The sequence below is a fragment of the Cetorhinus maximus genome, chromosome 15, assembly GCF_964194155.1.
Source record: "Cetorhinus maximus chromosome 15, sCetMax3.hap1.1, whole genome shotgun sequence".
Taxonomy (NCBI): Eukaryota; Metazoa; Chordata; class Chondrichthyes; order Lamniformes; family Cetorhinidae; genus Cetorhinus; species Cetorhinus maximus.
The window spans coordinates 79990804-80009167 of record NC_135893.1 but is presented as its reverse complement, the minus strand read 5'-3'; the positions used below and the strand labels follow the sequence as shown (position 1 = coordinate 80009167).

Below are 18364 nucleotides of genomic sequence, written 5' to 3'. Positions count from 1 at the left end.
ATTCATTAAGTTTTTCTTTTCTGATGCAAAATATTCACAAGTGAGTATAAAAATAATTACTGATTTTAAAAATAGCACATATCCCCATGTGGAGAGATGGGGGGTTGGGGGGGGTGGTGGCATGGAGAGGTTCAAGAGGGAGTGCACCCCCACATCAAACATATGACTGAAGCACATGTGAGCTCCGTATGAATCAGAATAAGTAATGCTTCACCTCTGCCTGGCTCTGAAGAGACACTAGTCAGCCTGGTGACCAACTGGGAAGAATCAATCCACATGCACTACCCCCATCCCAACACAGTAGACATTTAGTGCCACAAAGGGTAGCCCCGTCAATCAACATGACCATAATTATGCAGCATCTTTTCCCACACTACCTTCCCTCCCTCCCGCACATGATTAATTTCCAGAAACCAAGACAAAATGACTGCTCCAAACCACACTGCACCTAATGCAAGCACAGTCACACTAGGAATCTGTATGTATCCCACAAGCAGTTCGTAATCGGCTAAAGTCTATATTCTGCAATATTTTATTACTTATTAGTGCGTTATCATTATTTCCCTGAAATATTACTAGGGAATCATTAGATTTATCTGCAATATATTGATAAACTCAAATAGCCATAAATATTGGTAATCTGCTAGAATTTACGTCAAAATGTAAATATTAAGTACTTGAGAAATAATGAGGTAAACTCCAAAGCAACTGTCAGAACGATTCTGTTAAGAACAGAATTTTATAGTAGTCACTTTTTATAATGTATTTCTTTACGTTGATATAATTTTCCATACCCTTACCTCCAACAATGTTTTTACCATTGTCCATCCCTGTTTTTGTCACGGGAGTGGCCCCCGTGCTTCACTGCCTCAAGTCTGAGAGTTATAAACATGAAAGTACCTAATGAGCACTGGCTCAGCCATCCATCATCACACCCTATATGAGGGCATAAAGCCTTGTTCAGCTCTTCCAGAAATGCTCACAACACTAATATTATCCTGGAAAACTCCTTTTCTCGATAACCAACCACCCTACTTAAACTCGTCTTCCCTACCCCTTTCGTCCACAACTCTAACAGCAAGGAGTTCATCATTGTGAAGTAGATGTGGCAGCATATTCAATAAATGTCTGCACAGAATTGCCTCTCAGTTGATCTAATTTACAAGGTAATCGTTGCGTTTTTGTTGCTAATTGAATATTGGAATTGGGTGCTGTTCTGGCATTGGATGTCAGTTTAATAGATAGTGGCCATTAATGCGTAGCTTTTCCGCATAGTGCAGGGCTTTTTTTTAATATATGTTCAGTCATGGATTGTGGGTGTCGCTGGCTAGGCCAGCATTTATTACCCATCCCTAATTGCCCCTGAGAAGGTGGTGGTGTGCTTCTTCTTGAACCGCAGTCTGTGTGTTGTAGGAACATCCACAGTGCCATTAGGAAGGAAGTTCCAGAATTTTGACTCAGCAGCAGTGAAGGAATGCTGATGCAGTGACAAGTCGGGATGGTGTGTCACCTGGAGGGGAACTTGCAGCTGGTGGTGTTCCCATGCATCTGCTGCCCTTGTCCCTTCTAGGTGGTAGCCGTCACAGGCTTGGAAGATGTGATGACTAAATACTCAGAAATACCTGTGTCTTAATTATTACTGAACATAGTAATACAGCCGCAGCTGATTATGTAACCTGAACTGATAGGGGTAATTTTCCAATGAAGTATTACTTGTCTGTTGTGTATCTCAGAAATTTGGGCACTTGGTACACAAGAAATTGTGTATAGTAGGCACCTGAATTTCCGATCTGTGCTCCCAGTAGGGAGGCTCAGTGCCAATAGCACAATGGTGTAAAATTACCCTTAAGTATGTTTATCAAAAGTTGAATTGAATATTAAAGTATATTTAAACAAAGTTTGAGGAAAATGCAGACTCCTGGAATTTCCCATCAATTAACTGAACAAATATTTGTTTCTCTGATTACATATTTATTATGTATTTTCAGTAATAAGGAGGCACTCACATGAAAAAGAAAATAGGTCATTCCATCTTTTGTCGACTGTTTTATCACCTCTAGAGAGTACTCATTATTTTTTTAACTGCACCTTGCCCTCTGGAAACAAGCTGCAAATCTATCCTAAGCTCTCTGGAGAAGGACGTGTTCATAATGTTGAGTAACCTCCGTTTGCATTCTAGTTGTATAGTATAATTGGGCACATGTTCACAGAGGATCATGCTGTTAGCTATAACAGCACTATTTCATATATTTTGAAAGCAGTACATACAGACGACATCACTGCATATGCATCTTTATTTTCAAACTGGCTGTGCTTTAGAAAAAATGTTTTTAAATCCCTTTCAAAATGTTTAATTCCTACAGGACAGTTACAATCTACTGCACAAGAGGATCAATCATACTTGGGATTTTGTGGTAATGCAAGCCAGAGAACAGCTCAGGTTAGTCCGATGCTTATTCTTTATACTATTCCTGTTTGCACTATGCATATAGTTCTAAATAATTATGTTTTTATTAATTCTATCTACTTATATGTTTTTGGAATAAATTTTGTGAAAAACATTAATAGAAAAGCTTAGTAACTGTATTTTATCAGTATAAAAGTACACTGTCTTAATGTATACAGAATAGTTTAACCTGAAATAGTTACAAATTTATTGTACTGCTAATATAGATGCAGGTTCAGCATGTCATTGCTATGAATAATTAAGGAACATATGGTAATCCATAGCCCTATAAATAGACACGGAACTATAGAAATGTAACTCAAAAACAAAATATTGCATGTTTATATCAACCACTTTCTTTTGTATGACTTGTATTATATAGATGTAATCTACATCTATAATGATATAGATTAAAGAAAAAATATGAAGTCCTAGTATAATTCAGACACATTTAAATTATTATTGTGATAAGGTGATATTTTCTTTTTAATATTTCACTGACTAGATGTATTTCTAACACTATTAATAACTGAAAAACTTGAATTTTCAATTTTTTGTAATTCAGAATGAATTGATTTCAGTTGAAGATTAAAGTTTTTTTGAATGTATGCTTACATTCGGTGAAGGATAGGAAAATGCATTCAGATGTGATACATTTTCACAATCCCCTGCTCTACCCAACTACTTTCTGTCAAAATTGACAGATACTTTTCACTTTTTTCCTGTATCTACTGAGGAGGGTGAAACGGAAAGAGAACTGGAACCAGGGGAACCTTTGTGGTTGCAAATATCACACTGCAGGATTTTAATTGAGAAGCTCTGCTTTGAAACATCGTTGCACAACAGTGTGATTGCAATATGTGATCCAAGCAAGCAAGCAAGATACATTTAGTCAGCAAATCCTGCTTCCAGGGGGATTATTCTTAAGAATTATGCAAATTGTTCCTGAAAAATAAAGTGTAGATTTGTCTGCTATGATATTGTTAACATTTAAATTATTAAATGTTTCATATTAGTGCGGTACAGAGTCAGAAATCAGGCCTTTTTTTTGCACCCTTACACCCAAATAAGAAATGTGTTAGCTAGCCACCGTGTCTGGTTTGCTAGATCTGGGACTTTGTATTATTGAACTGTTGTGTAGTTGTTACACCTAAAACAAGAGGCAGTGGACTCGCTGGCTTGCAAATCAGTATACTTGCTGTTCTTGCTGGGTAATAGTAGTTTTGTATGTATATGTTGCTACTTTGGAGACTTCTATGTGTTGCGGACTTTAGCTCAAATCACAGTTAAAGGAATGTGATTCTTGTTACACCTAGGAGAATACAGAATCTGATACATAATTCAGGGCAGGAACACACATATCCTGTAATGATATTGCTGTTGGCATTTACAAGCATTTACAAGCTTAAACCCAAGAAATGCCTCGGAGTTCTTGATATTGCAGAGTGACTTTTCCTGTTTTGTTGCTGTTTACTGCTTTGAGCCTGGCTTTTTTTGGCTAGTGGGACTTGAGGGCAGATAGTGACAGATGGCCGGATCCAGCCTGTGTATCACATGGTTAGAATAGAAGTGAAATCAGCATTTATTTTATTTGCTGAGGCAGGGAATATACCAGCTTTATTTCTGATGGGCAGAATATTTGTTATTTAGTGGGGCTTTTTTTTTTAAAAAGTGAGCAGCAGCTACAGCACCACAGCAGTGATACAAAAGCCCAAATTACTAAATTCCCATTTATAGCTGCGTTGCTTTGGGGAGGAATTGAGGGGAAGGTTTCACTGTAAGTGAAATTCAGACGAGGATATATCAATATAATTAGATATCTTCTGCACTCTGAAAAGGTGCAGAATAGTTTAATGGCACAGTGAAAGCAAAGCAAATCTGAAAAGATGGCTGCAAACTTTACAGCAAATAAAAAGATGCGGCAAAAAAGCTCCAATTCCAGCAGCCATGAACGATCACAAAAATTGGACATGGGGATAAATTGGACAGTCCCCAAAAACAGAAGCAGGAATTGTGATGCACAATTAATCCACATCCGTTCAATGCAATACAGGCCGTGTGCCAGCTTGGTGCTTCCTGAATGATTTCTGCATGCAGCCAGTGCTAACCACATTGTTCATTGACTGCATGAATCACCAAGCAATTCAAAATTGTGCCTTGCAAGCACCAATTAAAGCTAGCCTGCACTGCTTAAGGCCAGCACGCAACCCGAGCTGCGACATCAGCCATCAGACAGTGCATCATGGTTGAGTCCGCAAGTGTGGACACATGGAGTCGACCACTACTTCCATGCTGGAATGGATGGACTTCAAGCTCTGCGCATAGCCAGTGTCGTGTTGGTGCTGGACTCCTCCATGCTCCTTGACATTTGTTGCAGGGCTTCTGGCAGGTCTTAAAGGGGTAGACAAATTGCGGCTGGTGCTGGAAGTCATACAGGAAGTGAGCCTGACCTGGAATACAGCGAAAAATGGAGCAGTATGGGAGAGAGTCGGCTACAAGATTTTAGGTAGAGCGGGTGGAAGTAGGAGAGGTGATGGGAACTTCCTGCAAATCTCTCACACGTGTGAGTGCTTCCTTGTTTATAGCCACAGACGATTTGAACATTCAACAAGCGGAAGCTGCTTCTATTCAGAAACTTGAGGGGGTTTACAGTAGCAACTCACAATGCTGTCTCCATGCTATATAAAGCATCCTGTACTTCGTGGGCTCAGCAATAGAATAAAACTATCATGCTGCTGCTTAACTGAATGAGGCCCCTAGCTGTGGGATAAGCGACTTAAGTTAGCTAATGAATACATGCCCAGACACTCAGGTTGCCAACCCTCCAGGATTGGCCTGGAGTCTCCAGGAATTGAAGATCAACCACCAGGACACTGCTGTGTGCAGCCCTGGAGAAAAATCATTGGGACATTAAAAAATATCATTATTTTGCCATTTTCTTTGAATATTTCCCTTTATCAGATATAAAAACATTGAAAATAGGGAATAAAAGCCGTTTGTCAAACATCATCCAATTGGATAATGAGTCTTTTTGCTTTCCATTTGGAGTAGGAAGACACTAGGATGGATGTGTTAGTCGACTAATAGTAAGAGTTTGGTGTCAAGTCATGTGATGTTCAGGAATCCATTTAATCACGATTGACAACCCTGCCAGACACACTGGGTGATAGTAAAAAATGCCTCATGGCTACGCAAATCAACCACTGGCAGAATTAAGTGGTAATAACTTTCACAGTCACAGGTGGAGCTGTTTGGGAAAATGATCGTGAATGCAGGACATCATGCTGGCTCATCTGACCTATTGGCTCTTTGATGTAGCTCAAGCAAGGCTCCTTCTTGAGATTTTCATACCATCTGCAGAGCCTGTAAATCCTTTGAAGGGCTGCTTAATGCCTTTGATGCCCATCCTTCTCAAATGCTGTTAACAGTCTCCTTTCCTCCAACCTGCACTGTCTCCTTCTGCTACCTTAAAATTGTGGACAAGGGGATGCCCATTGAGAATCTGACACTTGTACTGAGAACCTCATACCGTGGACAGAGGGACAGATTTCCCAGTGACCTCAGAGGCCCTCAGTCTCTCGGAGCTATCGCTGTCCAGGTGAAAGGCAAGATAAGCTAGTTTAAAAGTTCTTCTGTAGCTCCAGCAATTTCTCATGAAAGTTTCTTCAGACGATGTGTTGCAATGAGTCTCAGCTCCCCACAATCTTAACTTACCTGAATTAACACAAGGCAAGGCCAGCAGCCCACTCCATAGCAAGGAGTACCTAAGATGGTAGTCACATCACTGGAACATCAGTGATTTGCACACACCTTCTAATTGTAGACCCAACTAAGGCCACACAGATGCTGGAAATCTGAAATAATAACAGAAAATGCAGGAAATATTCAGCGGGGCAGGAAGCATCTTTGGAGGGAAACAGAGTTAACATTTCAGGTCGATGGTGATCCAGCATGTCCGGTTTTTATTCCGCACTGCCTCAAATTCGTCAGTGGCAGCTGCTATCCAGCAGAATCCAGGACACAGCTGGCCTAGGTAATTTTAATATATTTTGAGCTTTTAAAAGTTTGTACAAGGATCCCTTGAGCCTCCCCTGCCCCATGCCCGCCACCTGCTTCCCACTCCGCCCCTCACCTCCAAACATGAACTTTACTGATATGTCCAAGCCCACACCACCTCCACGTACATTGCAGCAGACTGTCCCCGATGGTGGACTGATCCCTTCCAATTATCAACTTGTGCCCGCGGGCAGTGGTGTCATTCCTGCTGGTCTCAGGATGGAGTCAGTATCTGAGGTCGGATAAAGCACCGCCTGCTTGGACCCTGTAATCTTAATTCCAGCCCGGAATTAAACTGTGCCTCCTGATGGCAGGGCCCGGTAATTAAGAGAGAGGCAAATTGGATACACAGGCCTGGAAATTTGTTGGCACCATGCCTCTTTTACAGGCATAAAATGGAAGTCTAAGCATCCAGTACAATGGCAGGCACACATTTTGTGCCCAATATGCGTCACCTGTCATATTGACAAAGACCCCTATATAGACATCCAGGCATTAGGTGCTTTCTACATTCAAATAGTGGGGACACACCCTGTTCGAGTCTCCCTTTGCAAATTCTTTGGACTGGATTTTATATGGTGCCATGTTCCCCAACTCCCAAGTAAAATGACGGTTGGGAGCCCACCCATGAAAAAGCTGCTGCCTTAGTGCCATTTTATTCTCCATAGGGTGTTAATTGGCTCAGGGCCAAACTTCTGCCCTTATCTGGGGAGTTAGTCCCACCTTAGAGAGCTGCCGGCCAATCGGATTGGCTAACAGCTCCGTGTCCCCACAGCACTAGGTTCAAGCAACAGCCACTGCTGGGACTACAGGCAGTCCCCGAGGAAGAGGTGGTTATGGAGGCCGGACACCAAGGTAACTCCAGGTATCGGTGGGCCCAGCTAGGGGAGTGAGTGGCGTGGAAGCCAAGTTTTAGAGCCTGGGCTGTAACGTTAAAGGGGGAAGGATGACCTGGAGGAGGGAGAATACTTCCGATGGGCAAATGAAGCCCCCAAAAGAGGTCATCCCCCCCTCCTTGTCCAACACCAAACTGCACAGTAAAAGCTGCCAGGCTACCTGTTTGGCAGGGGCCTCCTCCTGCCACAGGCACAATAGCACGGCGGGGGGGTGGTGGGATGAGGCCCTGAGGCCCTGAGGTGGCCATTAATTGGCCACAAGGGCCTCAATAAGCCCAAAGGTGGGTCATGGGCTGGATTTTACGATCCCCCCCACCCTGCCACCTTCAAACATGCCGATGGAGGAGTGTAAAATCCAGCCAGTTAGTGCCTGGCTGCGGGATGTGCCCTTACTTGCCACTTGCCATCCAAGCTTGGACATCCCTTAAATCCTACGTTAGGCTTGCATTTGTTGCTTCATTATAAGAGGAGTTGAAAATGGAGCTGAAAGCTGCAGAATTGTCACCATACTGCCCCATTTCTGGCCTTAAGATGGAGGAAAGATCATTGATGACATAGCTGAAGATAGTTGGACAGAGGAGTCCTTGAAGTGATGTCCTGGAACTGTGATGATTGGCCTCCAACAAACACAGCCATATTCCTGTGTGTTAGCTATGATTGCCACCATGGGAGGATTTTCTGCTTAGATTTGCAATAAAATGCTCTGGACATGTAACCAATGACCTGACGTGCCTTGTTAATAGCCTCATGTTGACTGAATACTTCAAGGGTAATGCTAGGGAACTAAATCCATGGACGAAGAATGTCCAATGAAAAGATTTGACAAAATCTCACATCTGAAGCTTTTAAGGAAGCTATATGCACATGGGAATTACAAGTAAAAAGTTAAAAGTGATGAAAATGGGAAATGCACTTTTCAGGACAATGACCAGTGGAATTTCACTAGTGCCTCATTTGGGTTCTACCTTGCTTGCACTGTACATAAATAGTATAGAGGTAGATACTTCTGGTAATGTCATATTTGCAGATGATACCAAGCTCTGGGGTCAGGTAGCTAAATTAAGGGAGACTGAAAATTTTCGAATGGCTGCAGACAAATTAGGACAAATATCATTGGAAATTTGTGGTCCAGCACTTCATGGCTTCCTGTCAGCAATCTTGTTGAGCTGGGAGTGTGGTATTGTCAAATTGGCCCTATTAAGCAGATAGGTCACAGAAAGGCAAACAGAATTTAAAGAAGCAAAATGTGATGCCAGAATGGAAACAAGAGAAAAAATGTAAGTCACTGTTGAACATACACAAGAATGGGTCAGGTTTTCAATGGGTAGTCTTGGGCCACCTGCAGTTCTGCTAATATCACAGTTTTTGTCCTTAGTACTTGACCTAGAGGGCTACAATGTATTGAAAGTTATTGATGTTCTTGTGTATTATTCAAGTGTTACTGAAGCTTTTGGAGATTACTTTCTAGCTGCAAATCGCCAGCAGAATATTTAATGTTGTCACAGCAGGTAGTGGAAGACAGATTTTTCTTTCAAAAAAGTCAGCCCATATCATTTCTCTCTGCACTTGAGCTGTTTGATAATTACTCCTTATGAAAGTGTACTCCAGTGGTTTCCAAAGAGGGATACGATTTCCCCTGGGGGTGCAGCAGATGTATCTATATTTTCTTTATTCATTGGTGGGATGTGAGTGTCGCTGGCGAGGCCGGTATTTATTGCCCATCCCTAATTGCCCTTGAGAAAGTGGTGGTGAGCTGCCTTCTTGAACCGCTGCAGTCCCCGTGGTGTAGGTGCACCCACAGTGCTATTAGGGTGGAGTTCCAGGATTTTGACCCAGCGACAGTGAAGGAACGGCGATATATTTCCAAGTCAGGATCGTGAGTGGCTTGGAGGGGAACTTCCAGGTGGTGGTGTTCCCATCTATCTGCTATCCTTGTCCTTCTAGGTGGTAGTGGTCATGGATTTGGAAAGTGCTGTCTAAGGAGGTTTGGTGAGTTCCTGCAGTGCATCTTGTAGATGGTACACACTGCTGCCACTGTGCGTCGGTGGTGGAGGGGGTGAATGTTTGTGGATAGGGTGTCAATCAAGCGGACTGCTTTGTCCTGGATGGTGTCAAGCTTCTAGGGTCTCTCGGTGGTATTTATCTGTTAATTATGCAATGGCAGATTTTCAGGGATGAGAATTTTTTCCCAACCTCCATTTCCCCCTCTCTGGTGGTCATGTTACTGTGCCGCCACTCACCTTCCTGCAGCTTGCTGCTCCTCCAGTCACTGGTTGTTTCTCTCCCGCGCTTGCTGCCAATAGACTCACTAGTGAGATGCAGTTGATATATTTCTCCCAACTTCAAGTGCTTATGGTCCAACAAGCAAACTCATCCATCACATTAATGGTAAGTAAAGAATTATTACAGGCATATGTTTACCTGTAATGTGTAATTATAACGATGTACAAAACGTGTGTTCATTAGAGGTGTAGGTAAAAGTAGAAACTTAATGTACGGCATATACAAAAAGTTGGTAAACCTGAATAGGAAGGGTACATGACCAAAAAAGTTTGGGAACCAGTGGTGTATACCACTCCTAATGCTCATCCAATTACTTGCAAAGTAAAAACAATATATAATGTTAATATATAGATTTTCATAGGCTTTCCTTGAAGCCAGTTTGCTTGGTTATCTATAGGGAGGAGGGAGACTTCCCTCATTGTTCAAGTATGTCTTATTAGTGGGAGTGGAAAGATTACAAAGAAAAGCATTGACAGAGGCTGCATTATCCCATCAACAGGTGTCAACAGTATAGAATAAATGGGGAAAATATTACACATGTGGAACAGTCAGCACTGCCTGCAATGAAGCATTGCATGGATCCCAATTCTGGAGATCCTGTTACTTATCTTGACATTTGTTGGCTACTTACTCTAGAAGAGATCTTGTTGGAGGCAATGGACTTTTGTTCAAAACATTTATTTACATGCTAACTATTTTCAAAGATTTAATAAGATCAAGACATAGCTGGAGCTACTCTCTGAGATGCTTCACACTCATCTCCTCTATTGAATGACATCACTATGACATCGTTTCTTTTGCACATGCTCCGTAACTATCATTAGAGTTAGGCTTTTGCTCTACACCTCCCCTGAGTCTTTATCCCCATACTATTATACACATCCCCCACACCTTCCTCTCACAGTCTCTGTGCTGTGGCATCAATCTCCAACTGTGTTCTCGCCTCTCTCTGAGGATGTATAGGACGTATGTTGCCCCGAATCTTCTCCTTGGAAGGCACCGACCTCCTCAGACAGAAATTTCTGCTTCTGGTCCACAGTATAAGGGTGATGAACAGAGAATTCCCTTTCCTTCTCTTTTATCTTCCCCTTCTGCTTCATACTTTGGGGAAAGGCTGCTCTTGCTTGAAAGAATGAAGCTCATCCAGCTCCTGTGAAGACTTGTACACTGTAGAGGGTCTACAAACTTCCACTGCTGCAAAGAACAAAGTATTATGTAATGCCTCATCCATGAACGAATCAGATGGATGAAGAGAAGGACGAAGAATATTCCGAAGAAAAATTATGATTGTCCTTGCTAATACTGTAGGAATTTATTTTTCTGAAGGCAGTGGTTGAGCTTGCAAACTTTGTTCAGTGTGAGTTTGTTCCTCAGTGGGCCTGAACAGCTCGGGAACTTCATCAGAATTTATGCTGTCTTCAAAAAGTAAAGCAAGGTTCAGGATCTCCTCTTGTGACAAATCATCGATACTAGCGGCATCTTGGTTATCATCCTCTTCCACTCTTTCCCGAAAGAGCAAATTAATGTCTGGAATGTCATCTTGCGGCTGGTCACCTTCACCCTTGGTGCACCTGTCTCCCGCTGCATTTAGCCTCACCTTGAAGAGAAATGAAAGACCTACAATGTCCTCCTGTGGTTGTAGGGATGGAGTTTTGTTTATGAAGACGGATTCACAGCATTCTGAGGGAATGAATTGAGTTTCTTGAACGTAGGTTCCTTTAATAGATTTCTCCTTCTGTTTTGTAAACACAGAGTTCCTGGAATGGCGGACCACTTTAAAATGGCCTAACTTGCCACACCCATGGCACTGCACAATTCAGGCAGGGCTTTGTTCCCGTCTGTGAACCGTTTTCCCGCCACATTGTGGACATTGGAAAATGGTGGTTGGCGTCTTTTCAGGCATTTCCCTGGTTGCCGCCTTGTCTTACTTTTGGTTTTACAACTCACAAACTGAACAACTTCATTGGACTGTTCTTGGGAAATTTCCCTTGCATCACTGACAAAAGCCTTATTCTATCTCAACTCTTTGGCTTGTCTACCCAATTGTATAGCTGATCTTTGTTCAAAACATTTATTTACATGCTAAATAAGACTAAGACATAACAAAAACAATTACCTGGAAAAACTCAGCAGGTCTGGCAGCATCGGCGGAGAAGAAAAGAGTTGACGTTTCGAGTCCTCATGACCCTTCCGCAGAACTGAGTAAAGTTAGGAGAGGGGTGAAATATAAGCTGGTTTACTCCTCAACCCCCACCTATGGCACCTCCCCATGCCCACGCAGAAGATGCAACACCTGCCCCTTCACTTCCTCTCTCCTCACCGTCCAAGGGCCCAAACACTCCTTTCAAGTGAAGCAGCATTTCACTTGCATTTCCCCTAACTTAGTCTACTGCATTCGTTGCTCCCAATGCGGTCTCCTCTACATTGGAGAGACCAAACGCAAACTGGGCGACCGCTTTGCAGAACACCTGCGGTCTGTCCGCAAGAAAGACCCAAACCTCCCTGTCGCTTGCCATTTTAACACTCCACCCTGCTCTCTTGCCCACATGTCTGTCCTTGGCTTGCTGCATTGTTCCAGTGAAGCCCAACGCAAACTGGAGGAACAGCACCTCATCTTCCAACTAGGCACTTTACAGCCTTCCGGGCTGAATATTGAATTCAACAACTTTAGATCTTAAACTCCCTCCCCCATCCCCACCCCATTTCTGTTTCTTCCCCTTCCCTTTTGTTTTTTCCAATAATTTATATAGATTTTTCTTTTCCCACCTATTTCCATTATTTTTAAATCGATAACTGTAATACCCTGTCAGTCTTTCCACCCCACCCCCACTAGAGCTGTACCTTGAGTGTCCTGCCATCCATTCTTAATTAGCACATTCTCTTAGATAATATCACCACCTTTAACACGTCTTTGTTCCTTTTGTCTGTGACATCTTTTGATTATCTGCTCCTATCACTGCTTGCTTGTCCCTACAACCACTATCCCCCCCCCCAACTTCTCTCTCCCCACCCCCACCTTAAACCAGCTTATATTTCACCCCTCTCCTAACTTTACTCAGTTCTGCGGAAGGGTCATGAGGACTCGAAACGTCAACTCTTTTCTTCTCCACCGATGCTGCCAGACCTGCTGAGTTTTTCCAGGTAATTCTGTTTTTGTTTTGGATTTCCAGCATCCGCAGTAGTTTTTTGTTTTTAAGACTAAGACATAGCTTGAGCTACTTTCTGAGATGCTTCACACTCATTTCCTTTCAGTGAGTGACATCACCGTGACATAGCTCCTTATGCACATGCTCAGTAGATATCGTTAGAGTTAACCCTTTACTCTACAGAGAGGAGCCCAGAGGAGAAGGATCGGGGGGTGGGAGAGAAGGATTCGAGGCTGGGGTGGGACTTGGGGAGGATAGAGGGGAGGGGGAAAAGGTTGGGGCTAGGACTTTACAGCCCCTCCCATGTGACGGAATATTACTGTCCTGCCGAGCTGAATGGAGATTTAAATGGCTCGCCTCATCCGCTGAGGGGAGACATGCTGTTGTGGGGCATAAAATCCTGACCCAGGAGTCTGGAGAGGAATCCAGGATTGGTAGTGATCAGTGGTGGTGGGGTAGAAGCAGAGGCATTGAGCTTTCTTTTATATGTGGGACTGGGGCGAGCACTCCACCTCTGGACTCGCCATTTGGCTATGTCATTGTGAAAAGCTGATTTTGCAATGAGTAAGCACTCCCAAGGTTTGGTTTTACTGAGTGCAGCCAGTGGTGGCGGCCATTTTCAGGGCAAACCATTCTTGAAGTGGGGGTCTCAGACAGACATTCGGACCCTTATTTTCATATGCAGGAGGCCTAGTGCCTGTTCCAGCCATGGGATACTTTTCTTTCCTTTTCTAATATACAGAGCACGTGCTTCCTGCTTGCTGTTTTAGCTAATAGCAGAGATACATTTTAGGGGAAGCTCAATAATTACATGAAAGGGAAAAGGATGGAAGGATTAGGTGAAGAAGGCTAGGAGGAAGCTCAAGTGGAGCATAAACACTGCTACATACCGGTTGGGCTGAATGGCTTGTTTATATGCTGTAAAGTCTAGGTAACCGATGTACTCAGATATAGCCAAGTTGGTAAATTGATTCATTTCTTCCTATCTATGTTAATCAACAGGGCAGCTAAGCAACGGAGAAAGTCAGACCGTATTGTACTGGATTGCCAGGAGCAGGCCTATTGGTTTGTCAACAGACCTCCAGTAAGTCATATTACTCACCGGCAATAAAGTTATTTTGAAGACCATTAATTGATGATGGCAAGATGGCTGAGATTTTCATAGATATTCGCGTTGCTGATTGACCTGTTGCTGATTGGGCAATGTTTCTTCCCAGTGGATTAGAGCTAACATTCCCACGTGCTCTTGGGAGCTTGTTGGTAGGGTAGGGGTATGGAAAATGGTATATATTGTATGTCAATGTTCTTAGCATCCAGTGTTTGCTGAGACAATGAAGACAGAAAGTGTAGCATATGCCTTCAATCTTATCACTTCGTTTAATTGTGCCTTTATCTGGGTGGGTGCTTTCAATCTCCAGCAGCAGTGACATCAGAAAACTGGAACAGATGTGAAAGTAGACAATGATCTAGCATAAGGAGACCCTGCCCAATTTTTTCCTCTCTAGTACTGTCATTAAACTGGTAGAAAGGCAGCCTGATAAGTCAAATCTTGGTCTTATTACTTGTAGTTCTGAGATGCCTTTGTTTTTGGAATCCATGATCCCATCCATTTTTCTGTGAAGACAGAAAACCAGTCACCACTTTAAATTTGGAAAGGTTTGATATGTATTAACACCCTCCTCACCCAAACCACTCCCTCTCATTTTGGGGGGAAATTCAGATTTTGTACATCCCCAGTGCCTGGTGCTAACAAAATGTACTGATCTCTGTAAGAACTCTCTCTGTAACTGCAAATATCCTGTTTACCACAAGTATGTGGAGATAACAAAAAGCCCTCCTCAAAAATTTGGAATACTGGGTTTATCACTTAGTCATTAACTTGCTTAGTATAAACTGTGTAACCTTTGCCATTGATTGAATTTTGTTCAGGTGGGAGCTGATCCCCATAAATTTGAATGTTGCTGTATTTAAATTTTGCACTCTTTTTCCATTCCGCAATGCATTGTTCAAATTGACCCAGTGAACATGACCTGATCTGCACCTCTTGACCTGTCTGAAATGAGAAATGCATTGAATGTAGTAACTGTCTTTACCTAATGTTTGCACATTGGAGAACTCTGCAGGTTTCCCTCTGGAACTGTAGCCCTGAAAGTGGGCAAGTTGCCCATCACCAATGTGATTACTTGGACAAGCCACCAATTATAAAATGATGAGGCCCAATAATTAAAACCAGTCAGGCCTCACGCTGATACCTGCCCCAACACTCATTCGATTGGTCCCAGTTAATATCTACAATACAGTGTGGGTGCCACATGTTTTGCCCGGGACAGAAACCAAATTTGCAACCATAATCAGCATCTTATTCTTGCCATTGTAGGCAAGTGATCAGAGGCCCATCATTAGGACTCTTTCACACTTTCATCGGAACAATATTGGCAAAGGACCTCATAAGGCACCCTCTTGATTAGCAACGGTAACTGGCAGTGGGTGACCCAAGAAACAAGAGGAGAAAATACTATTAAAAAGACATTGGCTTGGAAGTTCCTGTGGGCTTTCCTGATCAGCTGTTCTAGTTTCAGCAGGTGACTGACTGGCAGAGCACCCAGGAAATGGCATAAAAGGCGATTTCAGGCACTTACACAGTTTCTGCAGAGGTTCCACTGGAATCCCAGAAAGATTATGATAAGGGACTGGAAAAATCCCATGGAATTTCAAGGCCAATGCCTAAATTTTGTAGAATTCTATCAGTATAAGTTTCTTTAACAAAAAAATGCATTACCAATGTAATTGCACGGATAGCTGTTCAATTATATTACAATGAGGCAGCCTATAGAACTTTATCAGGATGAGTTTCTTCAAAAATATATACAAGCTATTTAAAATGTATTGTTATCTGAAGTTTACCTCTTTAAAGAGATTTAATTGTTCTGTTAATATAAGCATAGGGCAGGATTTTATGTCCCGCAGGTGGGCGCACACCCGACCCGAATAGACATAAAATGGCAAGTGACATCGGGCGAGTGTCCCGACATCATCGCACACTCAAGCGATATTTCATTCGGCAGGCGCGTGCGAGAGTCGGTAGCGTGCCTGCCGACAATTAATAGGCCAATAAAGGCCAGTAATCCATTAATTAAAAGCTATTTTCACTGCCCATCCAACCTTACGGTTGGCAGGTGGGAAAATCGGCCGGACGGCCTTTGGATTTTTTAGGAAACCTCATCCACAGGCGGGATTAGGTTTCCACAATTAGATAAAAAATAAATATAAATTTTTGGGCAGAATTTTTAATCTGTTGATGTTATTGAGAGTGAATCGCATGTCAAGACATTATTTTTCAGATTTTAAAATTCTTTATTTTTGTTTTTAAATTCCTTCAGCTCCCGGAGGCAGCCCCCCACCATCGGGGAGCTATCAGTCTGTGCTTCCCCCGTGCATGTGCAGACTTTTGCGCTCACACTCCTCCCGCCCCCCACCCTGGCATCGCTGAGCTTCTCAGCGCACCTTTCACCAGCCAGTGTGAAATGGTGTTCGGGGGGCCGATCGCGGGCGGTGGATTGTTTCCCGGCCACTCCCGCTGCGCCCGCCTGACAACCCGAAAATCCTGCCCATAAAAAAAATTAAGGAAAGCGAAACGTTGACTGGTTCAGGCGCTGAGCAATGACACTAAAGCAATTTGTTTGTTTTTATCCCCTTCATTGGAAGCACAAATGTTGTATTAGCAGCCACGATGTCCTGTGGAAATCAAATTCCGTGGGAGGCATCTTAGTTTAGTACGGCATTACATTGTCTGGCCTGGAGCAGGTTATCCAAAACTCCCATTCTGGGCAGGGAGGAGCTTCATTATGGTTAAAATTAGCTTCATTATAACTTGATTATAGAGGATGCTTAAAAATGTGCCCTGAAATTCCATGGGATTTTCTCAGTGTCCCATCGTAACATATGAACAAGGAGCAGGAGTAGGCCATTTGGCCCCTCAAGCCTACTCTGCCACTTGATGAGATCATGGCTGATCTGATAGTAGCCTCAAATCTGCATCCCGCCCACCCCTGATAACCTATCACCAAGAATCTATCCACCTCTGCCTTAAAAATATTCAAAGACTCTGCTTCCACTGCCTTTTCAGGAAGAGAGGTTCAAAGTCTCACAACCCACTGAGAGAAAGAATTTCACCTCATCTCCATTTTAGATGGGCCACACCTTATTTTTAAACAGTGACTCCTAGCTCTAGATTCTCTCACATGAGGAAACATCCTCTCCACATCCACCCCGTCTAGACCCCTCAGGATCTTATATGTTTCAATCAAGTCAACTTTTAGTCTTCTAAATTCCAGTGGATACAAGCCTAGCCTGTCCAGCCTTTCCTCATGAGACAACCTGCCCATTCCAGGCATTAGTCTGGTAAACCTTCTCTGAACTGCTACCAAACCATTTACATTCTTGCTTAAATAAGGTGACCAGTATTGTACACGGTACTCCAGATGTGGTCTCATTAGTGCTCTGTATAACTGAAGCATAACATCCCTACTTTTGTATTCAATTATCCTCACAATAAATGATTACATTCTATTGGCTTTCCTAATTACTTGCTGTACCTTTTGCGATTCATGCACTAAGACACCCAGATCCCTCTGCATCTCAGAGCTCTGCAATCTCTCACCATTTAGATAATATGCTTCTCTTTTATTCTTCCTGCCAAAATGGCCAATTTCGCATTTTCCCACATTATACTCCATTTGCCAGATCTTTGCCCACTCACTTAACCTATCTATATCTTTTTGTAGCCTCCATTTGTCCTCTTCACAACTTACTTCCCTACCTATCTTTGTGTCGTCAGCAAATTTGGCAATCATTCCATCCATCCCTTCATTCAAGTTATTTATATAAATTGTAAACAGCACTGGACCCTGTGGCACACCACTTGTTTCACCTTGCCAACCTGAAAAAGATCAATTTATGCCTACTCTCTGCTTCCTGTTAGCCAGTCAATCTTCTATCCATGTCAATATGTTTCCCCCTGTACCATGAGCTTTTATTTTCCGCAATAACCTTTAATGTGGCACTTTATCCAATGCCTTCTAGAAATCTAAGTACAGTACATCCACCAGTTCCCCTTCATCCACAGCACATTACTTCCTCAAAGAACTCCAGTAAATTGGTTAAATATGATTTCTCTTTCACAAAACCATGTCGACTCTGCCTGATTATCTTGAATTTATCCAAATTCCCCTGCTACAGCTTCTTTATTAATAGCTTCTAACATTTTCCCTATGACAGATATTAAGCTAAGCCTGTAGTTTCCTGCTTTCTGTCTCCCTCCCTTTTTGAATAATGGAGTTACATTTACTATCTTCTAATCTAATGGGACCTTCCCCAAATCTAGGGAGTTTCAGAAAATTAAAACCCAATGCTTCAACTATCTCACTAGATACTTCTTCTGCGGCCCTAGGATGAAGTCCATCAGAACCCCTGCAGAAACGGTATAAGTGGCTGAAATCACCTTTTATGCCATTTCCTGGGTCGGAATTTTCCATGCC

The 18364-nt window shown here is 42.7% G+C and overlaps 1 protein-coding gene across 1 annotated transcript in view; it reads left to right on the top strand.

The window, feature by feature from the left end:
* rgs11 (regulator of G protein signaling 11) overlaps positions 1–18364 on the top strand; it is a 149901-nt gene that overhangs the window by 49236 nt on the left and 82301 nt on the right. The window contains exons 7-8 of the mRNA XM_078559289.1: positions 2364–2440; positions 13830–13911. Coding sequence (XP_078415415.1) covers positions 2364–2440; positions 13830–13911 — 159 coding nt within the window. The remainder of the gene's footprint in view (positions 1–2363; positions 2441–13829; positions 13912–18364) is intronic.